A 22,103-nucleotide genomic window follows, 5' to 3' on the forward strand; every position below is an offset into this window, starting at 1 on the left:
TAGGGACAGCCGGTGGGGGGAGTAACCAGTAATGAGATGGGGTGGGGAAGCACAGAAATGGTAACCGCTTGGCTTGGTTGCCAAGTGGAGGGGTCTGAATTGGCTGCAACAGGGTGCTTGCTACCAGGGATTGAGCAATGAGCGATGTGCTGAAAACAGAATTGGAGGAAGATAGGATGGACCTAGCAGGACACAGGAAGGGAGTGCATTTCAGGGAGCAGAATGCTAGCCGAGGAAAGATACAGGCAGGGTGATGATAGCTACCTCCTGGGGACACCTGGATAGACAAGATGTGGAAATAGGAGACAGAAGCCAAAGATAGTTTGATGCCACAATCTAGGACCTGCAGAAATGCAGAATGACAGTGGAAGGCCTCCCTTCTGTTTGATGAGGAAGATGGTGAGCTCAGCATTGGGTATCTTTAGTGTTGTGTGTCAGAGGGTCATCCACTGGAGGTGACAGACTCAGCCCCGTGCTTTTGTCCCCATGAAAGTCCCACTTTCATATAGAACGTATATGGGGGGAAGAAGTGTCTTTTTCCAGTACTTGAACTATCCCTTCTTCCCCCACGAGGTAGGCATCCTGTCTCTGCCCGAGCTTGTTCACCAAAGCAGCCATTCTGACCTCCACAATGAGCTAACATTGCCATTTATAGAGGCTCCCTCTTTGTATCAGATGCTGTTCTAGGTGCTTTGCACATGTAAACTCATTATGTCCCCACAACCACCTTGAAAATTTGGTAATATTAATCCCATTTTATGGGCATGGAAACCAAGACTTCTGAAAGGATTCCAAAGACTTCCAAAGACTCAAGGGCGGTGTCCTGAAGGAAACCACCCCAATTCACACAACTAGAAGGGGGGAACCAGGATTCCTGCCCTGGTCACTCTAGCTCCAAAGCCCCTGACCTTTGCATCACACCACAGGCCTCCGGCCCCTGCCCCCTGCCAACTAGATTTAATTTAATTCTATAGAATTCAGTTTAGCAAACACTTCCTGAGCACCTACCAAGCACAGGTCACTCTGCCAGGTGGCAAAGATATAAAGAGGAATAAGACATAAGCATAGGAGAGAGGAACACAAACTCAGTGGCCTCCAGATAAGTGCCCACCTCAGTTCACAGGGCCTGCAAGGGGCTTGATTCCACCTGGACCCAGCCCATATGCTAATCCAGCCACCAACCTCAAGTCTGGGCCATATTGATACCCCTCCCACCCACCCCTAAGGAATCCCAACATATCAAAGCTGAAGGGTATCTTAAAATCCAACCAAATCATTTTACAGATAAGGGAAGTAAGGGAAGCTGAGGCCCAGAGAAGGGAGGTATCTTTTCCAGGCTAACACAGCTGTTTAGGGGCAGAGCCAGGGCCAGAGCCCCGGTGTCGTCACTCCAGGTCTGGTGCCCTGAATTCAGATGACTCCTCTTACCTTCACAGCTGGCAAGAAGTTCACATCTGCCCCATAGCAGCCGGGGACCCCCACCCCTGCATCCTGGCCATGCACACTTTGCCCCATTTTGCCAGACCCAGCACCAGCATGGGGTAGGGGGATCAGGCTGAGGACGCTGTTGTGCACACTCTTCACAGGCCCAGCCCACACCACCCCATCACCAACCCTCGATTTCTCCTTCTCAGGGGTGTGTGTAGGGGTAGGGAAGAAAGTCTTCTGCAGCAAAGACGTGTATCCCTAAATAACATTTCCAGATTTTGAATGACGACAAAGCCCTTCAATCTCGTACCGTTTTTGTTGACGTTACTAGCTTACAGTGTATAAAGCGCTTTCTCTCTAAAACAGCAAGATGAAACAAGCTGAGTTTTATAATACAAGGAAGAGAGAAGCACTGCAGTGGGAGTTCTCAGGCCACACAAAGGCAAGACCCTTCCCCAGGAGTTTGGAAGGCTGACGTTCCCTTTTCTGGTTTGGTCGGGTTTGAGAAATGCCCGCCTCTCCCTTGCGCGAGAGTCTCCACGCCCAGGTGAAGGCGGGTCTTGTTGCCATGGCGACAGCGCTGTTGGGCTAAAGGGCTGCTCTGGCAGCCAATAGAAGCTAGGAGAAGGCGGTGCCAACTGGGTCTTTTGCGGCTGCGGCGGGCTTGCAGGTTCGTGGACGCGGCATTGGGGGAGGGGACGGGGGTCGCGGGGCTACTGGGAGTCCCAGTCCAGCCTAAGACCTCTGGGCGTGGTGGGCACCGGCCTTCGCCGTCGGAGCAGGGGTCCCAGACTCGCACCCAAAAGTTCCCGACGGGCCCGAGCGGGGAGGAGCTGCGGGGCGGGCAGAGGCGGAGATGGCGGAGGGCGGTGGGACGAGATGCGCGGGTCAGAGCCGGGCCTTAAGAAGAAATTGGAGGCCCCTGGCAGCGGTGTCCCCTCGGGGACCCCTCTGCCGGGCCCACCAGGTGGCCGGCGGAGAGCCGGAGAGTTGGGCGGGAGGGAAGCAGGGTTTGGCGACCGGGTTTAGCAGGCCTTGGAATCCTGGAGCCCAGCCCCCAACCCCATTCCCACTTCTTGGCAGGATGGTTAAGGGCCTAGCGTGCTGGCTGCGGTGTGGCCCCCTTCCCCTTCTCCGACTCCGTATCTCTTTTTCCAGGTGTCCGGCTTTGCTGGCCCAGCAAGCCTGATAAGCATGAAGCTCTTATCTTTGGTGGCTGTGGTCGGGTGTTTGCTGGTGCCCCCAGCTGAAGCCAACAAGGTGAGGGAGGTGAGCCTGCAGCACCTGGTCACGACCACCGTGCACGGCCACCGTGTCTACAGGGCTGACTCAGAGGTAGCTAGCTGCTCCTTAAGCCTGCCTCTCACTCACCTATGGGCCATACTTTTTTTAGTGGTCTTCCTTCAGGTTCAAGGCTGCTGGCCTCCCTAAGGATAGTGCGGGGGAGGAGGAGTGAGGAAGGGTGGGGCACAGAGCACTGGCTCACTCTGATCAGACAGATCAGTGGTGGACTTCCAGCAAGGAAGTTTGGAGAAGTTATCTAAGTTCCCGTACCTTCCTTTGCTTTGGACCAGAAATATTTTTTTGTTTCAGATATTTTTGGATTTGGGAGTATTTGCACATACAGAATGAGCTATCGTTGGGGAGGGGACCCAAGTCTAAACCTCAAGTTCGTTTATGTTTCATATATGCTGTATATACATAGCCTGAAGGTAATTTTATACAATATTTTCAATAATTTTGTGCATGAAACAAAGTTTATCTACACTGAACCATCAGAAAGCAAAGGTGTCACTATCTCAGGCACCCATGTGGATAGTCTGGTTGGTTGGCATGACCACCATTCCTGACAATGAATTTATATGCTACCGATAAATATTTTCTTACACTTACACAGAAGTTCTTAGCAGTAAAAAATATGATGTACTATTAACGCAGTGAAAATAAATGATGTGTTCAGAGTAACTAAGCACAGTAGCATCATCGGAACACCTGTATCAGCTGTTAGACACAGCAGCATCGGGCTTTCTGTCTCCTGCTATGATGCTGTGTTTTGGTTAAAGGTTACTGTGCACAGTATTTTTTTAGGTGAGAAGTAGTATCTGAAGCAGTAGAGGGACCAGAAAGTGGGTCCTCTGGAGATGAGGAGGCATTCTGCCAGATGGCTTTTAAAAATGTTTCTGCCAGTCACCTGATTCATTAACAAGCTTTTGTCTTAGAAGTCTCTTTGATTTTATAGACTGACACGATTTCTTGTTCTGTTATGGATGCACTCTGCTCTAGGCTTTCAAGAAGCCCGTCACTCATTTTTACCATGTCTGTAGGTGCTTTTCTGCAGTGTTAACATCATCTTTGTGGTCATTTCCGTGCTTAACAAGTTTTAGATTGGGAGCATTTTGCATTTTTGTTTTAGGGATGCTAGTACTACCACCTGTAGTAGCATTTGTGTCTATTACTCTGCTTAGGGAGAATCAAACAATGTAAAAATGCCCTGTAAGTGTAAAGTCCTATACAGTTTGAAGTTTCCATTATTAAGGGTGACCCACCTAAGTTCTAGGACTCCTGAGATAACTTCCATTCTTTAAGGCTACATTCCTATGGAGCTGTTTGGGTAGATCTGTGGAACTAAAGATCATCCAGGCTTTGAAGTAAGGTTAAGGCTGAGAGTTTGCTTCCATTCTCTCCTCAGAATTCCTAATTAGTAAAGACATTTATGGTGGTATCTCTTACCCATTTCAGAAGAGAAGAACTTTCAAAGGGGTTGCTTGAGTATTCCCACAGAAATGATCCACTTTTTCTTATTCACCCTTGCCCTTTATGTTTCCCTAATCCTACCTAAGAAGTTGGAGATGGAATGTGGGGAAGAGGCTGGCTGCCAAGTCCACTGGACAGAGGTGCACACACAAGTGTGGAGTCTGGGGTAGAGGACTGCCACTTTGCTACACACACACACACACACATTTCCCCCCATCCCTCTCCCCGCATTCCTCTAAGTACCTACTTTGGGACTGGCAGGCCTAGACAACTTTCTGCGAGTCTCATTTGCCACCTGGACATTTTCTGTCTTTAGGACCCTGTGCTGTAGCTTGCTTCCTACAGTGGCAGTCCTTGCTGGACTTGAACTTTGGGATGGAGAAAGTTCAAGAGCATAGATATGGTTCACCTAACAGGTTGGGGAACAGAAAGTTGACAACCTTGCTAGAGCCTGAACCCCAGGCAGGGTCTCTGTATGCTTGACATGTGCTTTCTCTTCCAGAGTTCTGAAGACATCCGGTGCAAATGCATCTGTCCACCTTATAGAAACATCAGTGGGCACATTTACAACCAGAATGTATCCCAGAAGGACTGGTAAGGCATTACACACAGGCCCCTGGATGCTATACCCAGTTGAAGTTATGGGTGTTTACTAGAGTTCTTGGACCCTGGAGGATAAGCATGCTCTCCCATTCCTATGGAGAGCCTTTCAAAGGAATAATTATTCATGTCACAGGACCAATTTCATAGTTGTCAGCTGTCTATGGAAACAGGATCCAGGTGTCTGAATTCCAGCTGAGTGGTCCCTGGCTAGAGGAGTGGATTTTATTGTTTTGTTTTGAATATTGGTCTTTAGTGATGCATACAGAATGGTAGTAGAGAAGTTGGCAGATGTAGATATTCTGGCCACATACTGTAGGATACCTAATGCTTTTGCAAAGCTGTGTTACATGTGTTACTCTGTGCCAGTCTCATAGCATCCTTGTAAAATAGGTGGGATGGATTTTGCTCCCATTTTATAATAGCAGAGACAGAGGCCCAAAGAAATAATTTAGAGTGTTGAATTCATTTCTGGGTACCTCACTTTTAAAAAGAGAAGAATAACCCAGAATTCATTCAGAGAAAGGAGGCTAGTGCGGTGAAGGGAAGTTTCAACACATTGTCCTGGAAGGAATGGTTTAAGGAAGCAAGGACAGCCTAAAGAGGAGAGGACTTGGGGACGCACGATGATTGATTGAAAGCTGGCATGTTATGGGAGGTGGCACATGTGGGAGCAGGTACTGGTGTGGATCAGTTACGTTCAGTGGGGTTTCTTGGTGTAGAGTTGGGGCCAAGGGATAAAAGCTTCAGGGAAACTGACTTAAGCATGAGTTGAGGGAGCATTTCTAATCTAGGCAGTTTTGGGAGCCAGGAAGCTCTGTCCTTGGAGGGCCCCGAGCACAGATGGGCTGAGGTCACTGTAGAAGAGATCAACATCAGATGAGAGGTCCAGGTCAGTGCTGCCTCTCCTGCTTTCTCAAAGCAGATGAGCTTTGAGAAAATACACGTTTCCAGTACCACCACCACCACCCCTCGATTTTGATTCTTCAAATACGGAGTGAGGGTGGGGGGAGGCAGTAACCTTTCTTTCCTTTGGTGCTTAGGATGCAGTTGATCCAGAGCAACACTCAAGAATTTTGAAACTATTTGAATTTCCAACTCTGAGACTGTCGGTGATTTTCTGAGAGGCAGTCTAGTTAGATAGACTCTGTGTTCCACCTTCGTGACTTCAAATTTAGCTTAGCTGCTTGTTAATTGTGTGACAAATTACTTAATCTCCACTGCACTTTGATTTCCTTATCTATAAATAGTGGCAGTATTTTGAGTGTTAAGTATGTACGTGTTTGTGTGTTGTGCGTGTGTGTGCACAGGTAAGTAACTATAGCACTTAGAACAATACCTGGCACACAGTAAGTGCTTATATAAATGTTAGCTGATATTAATGTATATTATCATGCCTTACTGGTGGCCACATAGATAGTCATGGTCAAACTTACACCACAGACTGAGAAAATGGGCTCCTCCTGAAGCACTAGCCTTCTACTTAGGAGAAGTCCAAGTAACCCCCTTGTATCTTGTGATTATAGTTCAAATAGCATCAGTAAAAACTTTGATGGGCTGTCTTAGCAGTTCAGCAGATAACAAGGCTATATCCCACACTCCTTATGCAGGTAGACACTTGCAAATTTAGGAACACTCTGTCTGTCCTGGAGCTATAGATGGCCTGAAAACCCAAGGTTGGATGCCTTCTAGACCTCTCAGGCTATAGTTTATCTCCTTACCCTCAGAAGTCAGAATTAAGGGGCTGCCTGATGAATAGCCTTACCTCAGGAACCTCAGGTCAGCTCCATTAAGGGTGGTGGGTGTAAACTGAGGCTGGAGGAGAGACTCCAGGATTCTAGGACCCAGTGACACTAAACTTGACTGCGAGTCATCCTGTGCTTGCCTGGAGCCCCTTAAGGGTAGGGTGGGGCCTTAACATTGATCTGAGTACCTCAGCGCTAGGGTTAGAGGAGGCCAGTTTCAATGGGTCTTCTGGTCTCTACCACGTTTTCACTTTGCTGTCACATTGGTCCATTCTAAAGAACACTTGAACCCTCCCCCTTGGTTGTGCAGAATAAAGCCAGAATCATCTGAGATGCGGTCCTCAGGTTTAATGGCCAAGCCATGTATGTTCCTGTGTTTACAGGTATCCTGCCATCTAGTGTTGAGAGTTTATAACCATATGTGCATAAAAAGGCAAAAACCCCAGCTTTGCCCCATTGGTGGGTCTGGCAAGGAGATGTGTTATTAGAGACACTCCCAGAGCAGGAAAGCACTTAGTAAGTTGGCTAGTTCCTTGCCTTTCAAACTTGTTAAAATAGAACTTCTCTGCAAACAAAATCCGTTTTGGAAACAAAATCTATAAAACATAAAGTCGGAATTGCTCTGGCTGAGAGGGAAGTGTCCCTCAGCCCCTCCCTGACCACCACTCCACCATACAGTGGTTCCTGTGGGTCCCAAAAGAGTACAGTTTGAAAGACACTAACCAAGTTCAGTCTCCATTTATAAATGAGGAAACTGAGGCCTGGAAAAGTTAAATAAATTGCCCCCAATCACAGGAGAGTTGGAGACAGCAGAACTATTTCAGCTCCTTATTGCTGTTCCCCTGGGTAGCAGGATCCCACATTGAAGAACTCAGGTCGCCCTTCCAAACTGCCCCTGACACCTTGGCCTTGTGAGAAATCCATAGATTCCACTGCAGTACTGGTATGACCTTCTAGACCCAGGACCCAGTGAAGCTCAGGTAAGGGAGGAATCTGGAGGCTTGTAGAGACTTCCTGGAGAAGGGAAGATGGCATTGCCTCTGGACAGGAATGATAGCCAAGTGCCCTGGGTGACCCTGACCTTGCCCCTTAACCCCTCCCTCCCAGAGGAAGCAGCGTGCAAGGCCTGAAAGCAGTACTTTCATTTACAACAGGGCAGACCTCACAGCAGGGAATAACATGTTGGACACAGAGATGGAACTGGATCATGAATGGTTTAGATAAACTCATGTATGCCACATAGGGATTTTTAGGAGAACAGAGTCTTTTAGAGCACATCCCATTCTTATTCCAACACATGATCTTTATATCACACACCCTTGATGCTTCTGCCGGAAACCCAGCCCTATAGCTCAAAAGGGAGCTGTGCTTGACTCTTGTAGGACTCCTGTCAGAGCTGGAAGGGCCTTTTAAAGATTATCTGGTACAACCACTTTATCTCACAGAGAAGAGAACGGGCCCAGGGTATAGACACTTGGTGGCAGAGCCAGGACAGAGCCCAGGTGCATTGCAGCATGACCCCTGCTTCACCTCTGCACACCTCCGAGGGGTTTGGATTTTCCCATTGGTAGTAATGAAGGTGCGTTCTGTAGAGTTTTTTGCTTTGTCAGTGTGGTCCATGAACCAAACGGGTTGGAACCATGCTGATCTGAGGAAGGCTGGGAATGAGAGGCCTGAGACAAGCCAGGTACCAGCCCAGGCCCCCCTGAGGCTGAGTCAGAAGTAAAGACCTGTGGCTGAGGGTCCAGATTTGGGTTCTGGCCTCACCACGACTATGGAGATGCCACTTTGCCTCCTAAGCCTCTTTCCCTGTTTTTAGATGTGGAACCTATGATCTTTATCCCACCTTACGCTAGAGTGCTGTTAGATGAAAGTGGGTCTACTCTTCCTTTGGGAATCATGTAGTTGCTAAGCCTGCTCTGGCCAGCACCCAGCTAGGTACTGGGAATATGGAGATGTATGAGACATAACCCTGTGTTCAAGGAACGTATATCTCCTGGGGAGGCAGCACAAAGATTGGATTACAATGCAGTGCACTGGCGGGGGGTTGGGGGGAGCTGGCTGTTGGGCACAGGTGGCTGAGCTGAGAGTTAAAAGATGAGATGAGGTGGCAAAGCCATGCCCTCCTGGTGAGAGTGTGGGTGTGGCTCATTCAGAGAGCAGCCTGGCAGATCCGTGTGGCTGGAGGATGGGAAAGTGGGTGAGGGAGGTGTAGCAAGAGATGGAACTGGAGTGAGGTGGGTTGGGGCCCCTGGCAGAGCAACTGAGTTAGCATTGGCCCTAGGGGCTCTGTGGAGGCACTGACCGGGCCTAAGCTGGGGAATGACATGACCAGAGTTGCATTCTGGAAGACAAACTTGGCTGCCGTGGGAAGGTAGTATGTGTCAGAAAGACCAAACTAGAGGCGGGAGGGCAGTGCGGAGGCTGGCGCAGTTGTCCGAGGAAGATAGGATGAGGGCCTCAGCTAAGACACGGCAGTGGGAGAGAATAAAGGAGATGGATTCTAGGAATTTTTAGGGAAGTAAAATCACTGGCCTTTGGTGATTTTACTTAGATGAGAGGAAGGCAGTGTCAAAGATGATTTCCAGGGTTTGACCCAGACAGTGAAGTGGACGGTAGAGGTGTTCTCTCTGCCATTGCGAATGGGGAGCCAGTTTGCAGGACTAGGGAGTTGGGGGCAAAGGGTGTGCAGGGGTGGGTGTAGAATTCATGGTCTCTATGGGACATGCAAATAGTGACTCCTGTAGCTCATAGAGGAGAGCGGCCCTGGCTGGAGATTCTGATCTAAGATCCATCAGCTTCTGAGTTGAACCTTTGGGACAGATGAGCACATGCAGGGAGAACATAGCATGAGATGAGGAAGGCGGCTGGGGGTAGAACTCTGGGAACGTTGATGGTTTTGGAGCCAGCACTGTAGGCAGTTTGGAGAGCTGGTTTTGATGTGCAAGGGGCATGGGCTGTGAGGCTGTGGGTTGGGAAGGGGTTCTGCCAGCCTAATCCTTTATAAGCCCTCGGCCCTCTCTGGGAGCACCCTTCACCTTTGCCTAGCCCCTACCTCTCAGCTCCCCTGGCTACCTGCTTCCCTGGTCTTGAGGCTTTAAGACCTGGTGGCCCTGCCTCGACAGCCCTATCTCTCTCTGTTGTAGCAACTGCCTGCACGTGGTGGAGCCCATGCCAGTGCCTGGCCACGACGTGGAGGCCTACTGCCTGCTGTGCGAGTGCAGGTACGAGGAGCGCAGCACCACCACCATCAAGGTAACGCCAGGGTCTCAGGAAGCTGGTGGAATTCCCACACGCCATTCTCCAATTGCGGACTGGCCTACACCCGCAGTTTTTCACTTTATTCTGGAATGTTCCAATGGCTATGAGGCTGGCTTCTAGGCTGGCCTAGTACAGACACCGGGACCCACATCCCACACCTTCCTGGAGCCAGCTCCCTTCTCTGCTCTCTTTCCAGTGGTTACCATTACAGTGAGAGGGGAGAGCTGCTGGAGACTCCTTTTTCCCCGCATTCTTTCCAGTTTTTTTCATTCCTCTCCCTTCTTCTATTCCTCCAGTAAATCTCTTTTCGGTGCCTGCTATATTCTGGGCAAGATGCTGCCAATGGGGAGGTTGGCCTGCCCTCCTGGAGCTTAGTCTAATTAAGCTTTCAAAGTGACTAAGCTCCTCTAAAAATCGTCAGAGCTGTGGACTAGGGCTGGGTGTTGGGTGCTGGGAGAACATCAGATTGGTCCTTTCGTGTTTTCCTGAACCTTGTTCTCATGGATCATTTGGGTGAATTCAGGAAAGAGATGACAGACACAGTCAGCACCATAGATGTCATGAGGTCTCTGTTCATTCCTCTGCACCAGGCAGAGCTTCCCATGTCTTCTAGAGGCTGTGAAGCTGCCCTAGCAGAGACCCTCAGGACCCCCAGCCTCCCAGTGCAGCTTCCTAGTCCAGATTCTAACAATCCTGGGCCAGGCACCTGGCACACACGCTAATTACATAGCCATTTCTTTTGTTTGTTTGTTTTTTAGAGACTGGGTCTGACTCTGTTGCCTATGCTGTAGTCCAGTGGCACGATCACAGCTCACTGCACGTCTGACCTCCCAGGCCCATGCAACCCTCCCACCTCAGCCTCCTGATTAGCTAGGACCACAGGTGCACATCACCACACCCATCTAATTTTTTAAATTTTTTGTAGAGACAGGGTCTCACTATCTTGCCCAGGCTGGTCTCGAACTCCTGGCCTCGAGCAATGCTCCAGCCTTGGCTTCCCAAAGTGCTGGGATTATAGGTGTGAGCTACCATGCCTGGCCTAATGTAGCCCTTTCTGTTCCAGTTTGTAGCATTTTTCTGCTTGTCCTTTGAAGAGTCTATAAATAGCATTGGAAAATAATTCTCATATTTAAAGGCACTGCCGGGTCCTCCATCAGGTTTCTCCTTTCGAGACACATTTCGGGGGCAGTGGTCTTCACTGCTGTCCTTCCTGCCTGTTCCAGGGAGCCTTGTGCTGTAGCTCCTCTCTGTTCTCACCACTCGGAAAAAGCAGCTGTCTGTCCTCCACCGCTCCCAGCCAGCGCCCTGTGCAGACCCAACTCCTTTCATCCTCCCACCTGAGGCAGCCCCTTCTGCAACTGTCTTTCTCCTTCTCTGAACTTGCTCCAGTGGGCCTCACCCTCCAGGACCAGATGCCTGAGACCTGAAATTCAGAGCCAGATGTCACCGCTGCTCCCTGTTTGGCCGGGAGGGAACTTCCTGGCATGGGGACCTCATCAGATACAACTTCCTAATCTCTCCCATTTCCCCCAGTCCTCCTACCTAGGAGGTGCCCCTCAACTTCAGCCTATTGAAGACCCAGCCTCTGTTCTCCTTCTGGCTTCCTGGGGTACAGGTGAGGCCTGATTATTTGCCCTGTTTAAACAGGCGTGAACACGGTGCCCCAATCAGGTGGGACATTGGTCCAGTGGAACTTGGCTATTGGCTGAACTGGGCACCCAGCTTGAAAGTCCTGAGGTTCTTTTTTTCACTCTTCTTCACAGTCTAGGTAGGGCAGGGCTGAGATCAGAAGCAGGCAATGGCCAGGCATTGTGGAATTAGGAAAAGCATTTGAGAGGGAGTCAGCAAGTCTGGGTTTGAGTCACACCTCCACCATCTGGTAGCCTTGGGATCCCGGGTCATCTAGCCCAGCAGTTCTCAATCAGATGATTACAGCCCCCAGAGGACATTTAGAGGTGGGTGAAGGTGCTTTTGTGGTCCCAGTAACTGAGGTGTATTACCAACACCATTACAGGGACCATGAATGTTAAATGTCCCACCCAAAATCCCAGAGAACCCACATTGAGAAACATTGAATTTGCCTCATTAAATCTATCTTTTCTGTAAAAACAAAATGACTCCAGCTTGTGAAGCACTGTGTATGTAAGAGATTCCTGGAGTTGTTGTTCTACCCCTGGCTTTCCCCTCCCTGCAGAGGGGCTGATGGGAGGGCAGGCGTGACCTCCACCCCCAGCACACACCTTCTTACCAGCCCTAGCCACTCTGCGCAGGGGCGAGCCTGAGTGGGCCAGCGTGCCCCATCCGTCCTGCTCTCCACAGGAGCAGTGAGCCCACCAGCCCAGGTTTACTCTTCCTGGCCCCAGCTTTCCAACCTCTCCACAGCCTGTTCTTCCTTGCTCTTAGTTTCTGATTGCTTTCCACCCTTCATCATGGACTCTTCTATAGCCAGGGAGGCCCTTGTGTTCCCACCTCTACCCCAGGAGCCTCTCAGGGCATCAGGCTCCAGACTTCTTCCTCTGTCATCTGCCTGCTGTCCTGATGCCTGCTGTTCAGACTCCCTCAAGTTAAGACAGAGTGCTTCCTCTGTGGAGTAGGGCCCTCCCTTTCCTTTCTGGGCATGCTTTCCCTCTGAGCCCACATTGCCTCCAAGTCCTTTCTTAGCGCACCACTTGAGGAGTCACTGCCAGCCAGACACAGATGGCCCAAGACTAGAAACGGATTTCTAGCCCTGGCCCCAGATGCTGGTTCACAGGCACGCTGGTCTCTTCCTCAGGTCATCATTGTCATCTACCTATCCGTGGTGGGTGCCCTGTTGCTCTACATGGCCTTCCTGATGCTGGTGGACCCTCTGATCCGAAAGCCGGATGCATACACTGAGCAACTGCACAATGAGGAGGAGAATGAGGTAAGAGGGCTTTGAGTGCCCAGGCCCTGGGTCCCTGCATGTGCATCCCCAGGGCAAAACCCAGAGGAGCGTCACCTAGGTCTAGGTCCCACCTCCCCCACATGCTTCAAGTTGCTCTTCTGGTCAGTGTCCTACACATCACCCAGACTCAGCAGGGACCTGCCCTTTGCCCTTCCAGATGAAGCAGGACACCAGGCATCAAGCAGGCTCCATGTACAAGCCGGGGGAGCCATGTCATCCTGCTGCACTGTGCTTCCAGGCAGAGGGGGCGCAGCCAGCCAGGGCCAGTTACACATAGATACACATGATATCCCCCGCGTGCTCAGGCATTGGTGACAAGCTGCTGGTGGACTGGACGGTGGCAGGTTAATTTGTTTGTCCAGTGATTCTGCAAACATCTGTTGAACGCTTGCTCAATGCAAATCAGAGCTCCAGGGTCTGGGGGGAAATGTAGGATTTCAAGAGCGGAAGAGGAATGAGGTAGACAGTGGTGCCGGGCGGGGGACATTGCCAAGTACATGTGAGGAATTTTGAGTGTTGCAAGGATAGGGTAGGGATGTTTGAATAGTGGCAAAGAGAGCTGGCCAGTAGATTTAGGTCACATTATTAAAAGTCCCAAATGTCAAGCTAAGGGAGTTTGGCTTTATCTGATAAGGAAAGTGGGGAACCAGTGACCCCAGACAGCCTGCAAGGCCTCCAGGAGTTCATGCAATGGTGGGGAGCTGGCGGGGCTTGGACCAGGCCCAGCGCAGTTAACAAGCGCTCTCACCGTCTTCCCATTCATCTTCATACTAAAAAGTTGTGGACACCATGGCGAGGAAACCCAGGGGGACAGGAGGTCTCAGGTGAAGGGCTCATCATGGGAGTGAGACGTGGTGCACCTCCATGCTGAGCAGAGTTGTGATGAGCCCTGCACTCCCCAGGTGGTCTAGGGGAATCTTGCCCGAGTGAGGACTGCACAGCCCCGTGTGCCTCCGGTTCCCCCTTTACGCGCTCATGTAGCAGCTAGCTGGGTGCACGAGACAGCAGAGCAGGCTGCTTAGAGGCGTGGAGCCAAGGCAGGCAGGGTTGGCTGCTGCTTCCACTCTGAGCTCTGTCCCCAGGGCCTTGCTGCTGGAAGATACTCCTGTTTATTGACTGATGGAGGGATGCCCTGAGTGAACTCATGCGTATGCATAAGGAATATCTAGTGGGGAAGCGCCTCAGCTAGGCCTCGGAGAATTAGTTGAAGAAACTCAGAGTGATTTAGCTTAAAGGAAAAAAAAACACAACTAAAGGAGACGCATGATAGCTGCCTTCAGAAGTTTGTAGGAGACAGCTTAGCTTCATCCAGGGACAGAGAGATTTAACACAGTATAAGGAGGAGGCTGGGAGTCTTCTTGTAGACAGCGTGGTCTAACTATAGGGTAGGTGGGCTGGGCTCCCTTGCAAGACCATGAGCCAGTTCCTCACCAAAAAGAGGACCCGGGGGCTCAAGTCTAAGTGTGAAGCTGCCTGGGTGATGTGGGTCTGGGCCAGCGTGAACAGTGAAGAGAAGGGCAGGTCAGGGAGGGAGCCTGGCTGCTCTCGAGGGCTGTGTTGCCCCACCCTGCGCACATGCCTGGACTGCTCCCCGTTTGCCCCCAGCCTCCTGCTGACATGAGTTTGGCCGAAGGTGGAGCAGAGGGGATGAGCCTCGCCCCACTGGAGCTGGGGCCTGGGAGGTGGTGGCCCTGGCAGTTGGGTGGTCTGCGTTCAAGAGGAAACCTCGTGTGCCTACCTGGTTATTAATGTAGAGTAATAGCAGCTCTGATAGGGGAGGAGCATCACTAATAAACACTCAGCGATTAGGGGTAATGTGGTAATTGCAGTCCTGGCTGGGGTAGTAATTGAGAGATGCAGCCCAGTGATTTCCGTGGAATGCATGGCTCTGGGGCATGGCCTTGTTGTGTCTCCTGCCATCCTAGCCAGGGAGCCGGAGGGAGGGCAGCTTGGGGAGGGCAGCTTGCCGTCCCTGGGTATGAACCCAGGTCTCTCTTACCCCCAGGAGACCTGGAGTGCTCCTTATTTGAAGCCTGTTTGTATGAGGGGGCCTTGGGAGGAAGAAGGGCTTAGATTTGGTAACCTGTAGCAGGACTGCCTGGGAGGACAGTAGGCTGTGACAGGCCGCAGCACATAGAAGTTGGCGAGCCATGGTCCCTCCTGTAGGGGAAGTTGTGGCCCTGGGATGGACAGGATGACACGCCCTGACCTCTCACCCGAGGTTCTAAAAGGTCATAAAAAGTTGTGTTTAATCTCTTTGATACCCTGACCTAGGGTGCAGCCAACTCTGGCAGGTTGTGGCCTGGGGCAGTTAGATCTCATTGGGTGCCCTTGGCTGGGTAAGGAAGTGCCCCCGGTCCCGTTCTTTGGCATCACCTCTCTATCTCCTCACCTGTGATTCTTTGTGGTCTCCAGGTCACAGATGTCTGTGGTTCAGCAACTCTGCTTTTCTCAGTGTATTCAGAAAACCTGCAGGTGGCACAGTGTTGAGATTTGCACAGACCTTATGTCTGCTCTTGGGGGTTTAAGCCCCAAGACGGCCAAAAGCAGGTGAACCAGCAGGAAACGTAAAGGCTGGCAGTAAGATCTGGCTTCATAAGACGGGTGGTCAGCTGAAAAAGCCAGGTGCCTTGGGAGGCCCCTCTTTACTAGACAAGGGGTCGGAAAGTTACCCTTCCCTCTCTGTTAGTTTGGGAAGGAAGGCTTCCTGGCAGAGGGGGATTTTCAGTGCCAGCTCAAGGTAGATGGGAGAGTGACCGCTGAACTGCAGGGAGGATGAACAGGGCATTGGGGCTGGACAGAACCCAAGGAGAGCTTGTCTTTACAGAGACCGGGGGCCCTAGTCCTGGACGATGAGGGATAATCTACTGCCCCTCTCAGTGCACAGAGGAAAGGGATGTGGGGAAACATGGGGCTGGGAGGCAGGCACTCCGCTGCGCGGCAGCAGCACCTAGGCTGTAGCCATGTCTCTGGGTTTTACCCCAAGAGGAACAAAGTCAGGACATGGCCTTTTGGGGTTCCTTGAAAGCTCGCCTAGGCCTGTACAACTCGGTGACTTTAGAAGGAAAATTCTCTCTAGGCTCCAGGAACTTTCAGGCCCTATGCCTCAGGAGTCTGGGACCCAGTCAGGGGTGAGATCTGGAGGTCAGGGCACTTTTTCAGGGTTAGGGACCCCTTGGCTCCCTCTCCCCAGTTCCTGTGGCCAGGAGCTCTCCTGCCCAAGGGGTAAAGAACTGGAAGAGGAAGGGGAGACCTCCCCCTCAGCCTCAGCCCCAGCCCCATTCATGGAGGGAGATGAAAGCTTGTCATGTTCCCTTTGAAAGCGCTGGCAGAGCCTCAGTGGGCCCTGATTGCTGGGCGCTGCCTCCCCTGGGATTCCAGCAGCATTAGGCATAATCCCTGGGCTCAGACGTCCTTTGAAAGGAGGAAGCAAGCATGTTTGCTGGGGCAGAAACGGCAAACAGAGCTGTTTTAGATGTGCAGGTTGGGCCCTCTTTGAAGAGAGACACATGGTTTCTCTGAGGCTGGGGATGTCGCTGCTCACAGCATGGGCCTAAGCTCTGAAGAGGCCTTCAAAGTGCTCACCCTCCTGGGGCAGTGGGTAGAGTTCTGGGCCCCGTTTGGGAGAGAGTGTACAGGGAAATCAAGGAAAGGTGATGATGATGATGGGAACTGGAACATGCAGGCACTGGGGAGAAGACTCGGGCCACTGAGGAGCAGTCTCCCCTCCTGTCTGCACATGGGTGGCAGCTATGTGCTGAGGACCCCAGCCCTGGGAAGCTGACAGTGAAACACGGAATGGACACACCGATGAGGGCAATCCAGACGGCCTCCTCCCCTGAGGGCAGAATAGAAAGGTGTGCAATTCAACAGACGCTTCTAGAGCCTCCAGTGGGGCAGCACAGCATTGTGGTTAATCACAGTCCTGGGAGGGGCCGAGCCCTGCCATTTACTATCCTTGGTGCTAACCTCCTGGTTTAGTTTTCTAAGTCTGGAATAGACATAATCATTTTTACCTCAGCATAACTGTTGTGATTGTGTGTGTGGAAGCTTTACAAGTGTTTGCTCGTCCTTAAGAACGTGCTATTTCAGTCAGGTATTAACACTTAAGTAGCATCATTATTGCTGGAGGGAAGCCTGAGGGGCAGTGTGCACAAGGGCCTGAGTGAGGATCAGTGCAGTTAGAGAGAGGACGCATGGACCAGTGTGGCCAGAGGCTTGGGGGTAAGGGGGTAGGTGAGGCTGGGAGTGCCCTTGAATGTCAGGCTCAGCAGAGTTTTATTTGTGAGCAGCTGGGTCCCAGCTGGGGTTTTTGGGCAGGGAAACAGCATGAGGTGGTGTGTCATAGGAAGGTGGCTCTGGCCGCAGCATGCAGGGATCAGGGAGAGCCTCGCAGCAGAGATGCAGTGGGACTCAGCAACAGCAGCAAAGATTTGGGTCAAACGTGGAAAACTCAGGCTGTATAGTCCTCTTGCTAAAGGGCTTTGCACTAGGGCCATGCTTTGCTGAGTGGCTGGTTAAGCGACGAGACCACCTGGTCATGCTCCTGTGCCTGGGATTGGGGAGGAGGGAGGAGGAGCAGCCAGAGAGAGGAGAGCCGCCTGAGGTGGGGTTCTCACTCTTCCTGTGTCCTTGTCATCAGACTTGGGCCAAGTCCAGTGCCAGCTCAGAACCAGTGCTTCTAGGCAGACTGAAGAAGGTTTCATCTGGGACAGCCTGAAGGGCTCAGGGCTAGTTTGATCAGCTGGGGCTTATCCACACAGTTACTTGGGTCCTCCCAGTGCTGGAGAGAAGGGCCTCGCTTGATGTCCTGAGCATTGATTCCTTTAGAGGTGCTTTGTTCTTGCTCTAGCTGTGGGGAAGGATACTAACCTGTCTCTTTGATTGTCCATGCTGGCTCCCTATTAGGAGAAACCAGCGAAAGAAGGATCCAGCTGGGTCCTAGGATAAGAGAGATACATACATGGGTTGAAATTCCGACTTGGCCACTAAACAGCCATGCAGACTTGGACAGCAAGATGATTCACCTTTTAGAGCCTCAGTTTCTGCAGCTACAATAGGGGATGGTTTTACCCATTTGCCAGTGTTGTAAGCCTGGGAATAATCTGTGTAAAGTGCCTAGCAGAGCGCCTGGCACATAGTGGCACTTGTCATAGTCACACTGGTCTGGTCCCCCTGGGGACCTCCTGGGAACCCATCCATGTCCAAGCTCTTTCCCCTGATTGGAAGGGGCTCCACCCGCCTCCCCTCCTAACTGCCCTTCTGCTCCCAAGTTAACCAGAGGCCCAGCCTCAGAGGGAGAGGGGAGGAACTGGTGGCATTTCTCCCACTTCCACTCACCATACTTGCTGCAGAGCAAGCAAGGATGAGGCCCCACTCTGGGCTGTCTCTGAAGCAGATGTGGAGTCTTTAATACCTTTTAATCAGACTATTAGCGATGGAAACTCAGCCTCTCAGTGGCAGCTTTCCCCCACTTAGGAGCTGTTTGTTAAGACTTTACATGAAGGGAAAACAAATGATACTGTGGTAATGTGGTAAATTTCAGCATGTTCCTTTAATGCTCTGTTCTGGGCTCTCCCTGGCTTCCCCTTCTCAAGACGCTCCCCTGAGATGCAGAGTAGTGGAAGGAGGGCAGGGCTAAAACTGCCCCACCCTTCCAAGCCTAGCACCCCACCCCACCCACACACTGGAGCCCTGTCATGAGGAAGATGGTCCCAGAAGGGATGAGATTGGGAATGGAAAGAAGACGAGAAGGCAGTCCAGCCCCCAGAGCCAGGATGGCCAAGTCCCGGTGGCCCAATAGCTTCCCAGATGAGCCTTTAGTGCCCACCTCATGTAGACAGCCACACTGAGGCAGGACTGGGTGGAGGCTTGGTCTTAGCACTGTGGCCAGCTCAGTCAGCACAATGAACAGGGAAGGCATGGAACTGGAAGGAAGTAAGCCAGCCTTACTGCCTAGTGGCTTCCAGAGCTAGGCTCTGGTATTAGTCATTGCTTCTAGGGAAGAAAGAAACCAAACATTTCTTGAGCCCTAGCTCTGTGACAGCCAGGATAGTAAGTGCTTTATATGTGTGTTATTTAACTTTGCCATACCCATCTACTAATCTTAAACCAGTATATTTCAAACAAGCCATGAGGTCATGAAATGAATTATATGAGTCATGACCAGGATTTTTAAAAAAATGGAACAGAGCAAAGAATATCAGAATGCATTACACTAAGTATTGTTTTATGAAACTTCTTTTCACTCTACGTGTGTGTGTGTGTGTGTGTGTGTGTGTGTGTGTGTTAGATAATTCGGTAACTATAATTCCTAATGACCGTATAGCAGAAAAAAGTCTCAGTGACTATATTTATTACATTAAATTGAAGCCTGGAGAAATAAAGTAACTTGTTCAGGGACACACAGCCTCAGAAGTGACTGAGGCCATGTCTCCTTCCCAGCCCCTGCTGTGGATCTGTAGTTCCACCTGGGACATGGGCCTAGGGGAGTCTGAGGCTGGAAGGGGCAGGTGGTCCCCAGCCCAGGAACAGAAGCCAGGGGTCCTAATTCCAAGCTCAGTGTGCCCCCTGCCTGACACGGCCACACCTGCCTTTCAGGCGTTGCCTGAGCCTCACCTAGCCTGGCACAGGAAGCCTTCCTCAGGACCTGGGCAGGAGGCTCCCAGAAGGCAGTGTCCATCTCTAACGAGGCTTAGAGATGAGCACTCACAAGATGAAGTCCTCAGAGCTCCGAGAGGATGATGATGAACCCTCTCCCAGCCTCCTCACTGCCAGCTCGTTCTCTGTCCACCCTACCCTCACCTCACCACCCCCCTTCGCCCCAGCCTAGCAGCTGCATGGTGACAGAAGCCGTGCCAGCTTGGGGCATTAGAAGCAAAGTTGCATTTACTGGGCGGCTCTGGGCTTAGAAAAGTGCACTAATCCCTTAAGAGATGTGTGGCAGGAGATGAGAGGCAGGGAAAGCTAGGGAGGAAATCCCCATGGGGGTGCGGGCCTGGCCCTCAGCTCTAATTCTCTCCAAAGATCAGGTTCAGGTCCTGCAGGAAATGCAGAGGCTCCGGAGCTTCAGAGGCAGAGAAGTGGTAATTAGGGGAGGATGCTTTTGACGGCAGCAACAGTTCTGAAAGCAAAGGGGAAGGGGATCAGCAGAGTCAGGGAGGAAGCTGAGCTATCCTCAGCTATCAAAGGAGGGAATGGGCCAGAGCGGGCTCTGCAAAGGGAATGCTGGGGCGGCTCTGAATTTCCATCCCTGTCAGACTCCCTGAGTGATGTCACATCCCTCTTTCCCAGGGAAACTAAGATCCTGTGGATGTGGATCTGTGCAGACTCCTCAGTAGGCCCCCTCCCATCTGGAGCAGATGTGCTGCCATCTCAGGGTAGCCAGACCCTAGCCTCTGGGCCTTCTTCCCATCCCCTGGGCAATGGCAGGGAGGGCAGGGGAGTTCTCTAGCCTAGTACTAGCCCTGGGGGCACCTCGGTGCATTCCTTAAACAACAGATGTCATCAAGTCCTCTGCCTAAGTGAGATCTTGAAGCCTATACTTAGCATCCTTCTTGAGAGTTAGAAATAGTGGAATGGGGCATGGTGAGGGGTGGGTTCAGGCTGGGAACCTCACTTGATCTAGCTGTGTGGCAGTAACTGGGGCCCCAGCAGAACCTACTCTTTCTGGAGTGCTTCCTTTCCCAGGCCCCAGGGAGGGGCAGGGGCCCCATCCTGCAGATGCTACAGACACTAAGGCCTCCAGCAGACCTGGCACACTGTGTTCTGCTCTGCAGATGACAAGGCAAGGTCCTCAGCCTGCAGCACTTGGGGAGACCCAGCCTCCCAGTCTGGGGAAGGTCAGGCTTTGGGGTTCGTTCTTTCCATGTCAGGCGTTCAGGACCCAAGACCCTTCTGGCTTACCGTGCCAGATCTTCTCTTTTTTTCTTCCCACTACAGGATGCTCGCTCTATGGCAGCAGCTGCTGCATCCCTCGGGGGACCCCGAGCAAACACAGTCCTGGAACGCGTGGAAGGTGCCCAGCAGCGGTGGAAGCTGCAGGTGCAGGAGCAGCGGAAGACAGTCTTCGATCGGCACAAGATGCTCAGCTAGATGGGCTGGTGTGGTTGGGTCAAGGCCCCAACACCATGGCTGCCAGCTTCCAGGCTGGACAAAGTAGGGGGCTACTTCTCCCTTCCCTTGGTGCCAGTCTTCCCTTTAAAAGCCCGTGGCATTTTTCCTCCTTCTCCCTAACTTTAGAACTGTTGTACTTGGCTATTTGGATTAGGGAAGAGGGATGCGGTCTCTGATCTCTGTTGTCTCCTTGGGTCTTTGGGGTTGAAGGGAGGGGGAAGGCAGGCCAGAAGGGAATGGAGACATTCCAGGCGGCCTCAGGAGTGGATGCGGTCTCTCTCTCTCCTGGCTCCACTCTTGCCACCTTCCAGCTCTGAGTTTTGGGAATGTTGTTACGCTTGGAAGATAAAGCTGGGTCTTCAGGAACTCAGTGTCTGGGTGGAAAGCATGGCCCAGCATTCAGCATGTGTTCCTTTCTGCAGTGGTTCTTATCACCACCTCCCTCCCAGCCCCAGCACCTCAGCCCCAGCCCCAGCCCCAGCCCCAGCTCCAGCCCTGAGGACAGCTCTGATGGGAGAGCTGGGCCCCCTGAGCCCACTGTGGTCTTCAGGGTGCACCTGGAAGCTGGTGTTCCCTGTCCCCTGTGCACTTCTCCCACTGGGGCATGGAGTGCCCATGCATACTCTGCTGCCAGTCCCCTCATCTGCACTTGAGGGGGCTGGGCAGTCCCTCCTCTCCCCGGTGTCCACAGTCACTGAGCCAGATGGTTGGTTGGAACATGAGACTCAAGGCTGAGCGTGGATCTGAACACCACAGCCCCTGTCCTTGGGTCGCCTCTTGTCCCTGAACTTCGTTGTACCAGTGCATGGAGAGAAAATTTTGTCCTTCTCTTGTCTTAGAGTTGTGTGTAAATCAAGGAAGCCATCATTAAATTGTTTTATTTCTCTCACTTTCTGGTTTTTAAGAGATTCGGGGAACTAGGAATTTTTCACAAGTGACCTGGTAAATGTAGTATCCCAGAGGGGACAGAGAGCATTGCATTTGCTAGGTCCAGACAGGCAGAGCCTTGGTAAGTCCAGGTGGCCGTGGCAGAGCCAGCTACAGTGCAATCAGGCCAAGGCCACGGCTTGCTGGAAGTCCTCCTCACCTGATGAGGAAAGAGGTGGGTAGGCTGGGGCAAGGAGCACAGGGTGAACTGGCCCTTGGGAGTTATCCTGAGATTTTACTTGCTTCATGTTGATGGGCAATTCCTCTGAAACCGAACAGTGCCTGATTCATCCTAATATCCTACAGACACAGTAAATAGTGCTCCCTGCAAAACCTGTAAGTATCCC

At 51.7% G+C, this 22,103-nt stretch overlaps 1 protein-coding gene across 7 annotated transcripts; it reads left to right on the forward strand.

Moving 5' to 3' along the window:
• The first annotated feature begins 1,987 nt into the window (after positions 1-1,987).
• TMEM9 (transmembrane protein 9) lies at positions 1,988-21,718 on the forward strand. 7 transcript variants are annotated; one of them, XM_003264530.4, is made up of 6 exons: positions 1,988-2,395; positions 2,587-2,688; positions 4,685-4,776; positions 9,674-9,782; positions 12,562-12,693; positions 20,656-21,718. In XM_003264530.4, the coding sequence occupies exons 1-6, from the start codon at positions 2,285-2,287 to the stop codon at positions 20,806-20,808; spliced, it is 699 nt and encodes a 232-aa protein (XP_003264578.1). In that variant the 5' UTR covers positions 1,988-2,284; the 3' UTR covers positions 20,809-21,718. The 7 variants fall into 7 exon arrangements, with proteins under 7 accessions (XP_003264578.1, XP_003264580.1, XP_004088985.1 ...); XM_003264532.3 differs by having other exon boundaries at positions 1,988-2,181; XM_004088937.2 differs by having other exon boundaries at positions 1,988-2,098; positions 2,587-2,763.
• Positions 21,719-22,103: the final 385 nt, after the last annotated feature.

Source organism: Nomascus leucogenys, chromosome 9 (assembly GCF_006542625.1).
Source record: "Nomascus leucogenys isolate Asia chromosome 9, Asia_NLE_v1, whole genome shotgun sequence".
NCBI lineage: Eukaryota > Metazoa > Chordata > Mammalia > Primates > Hylobatidae > Nomascus > Nomascus leucogenys.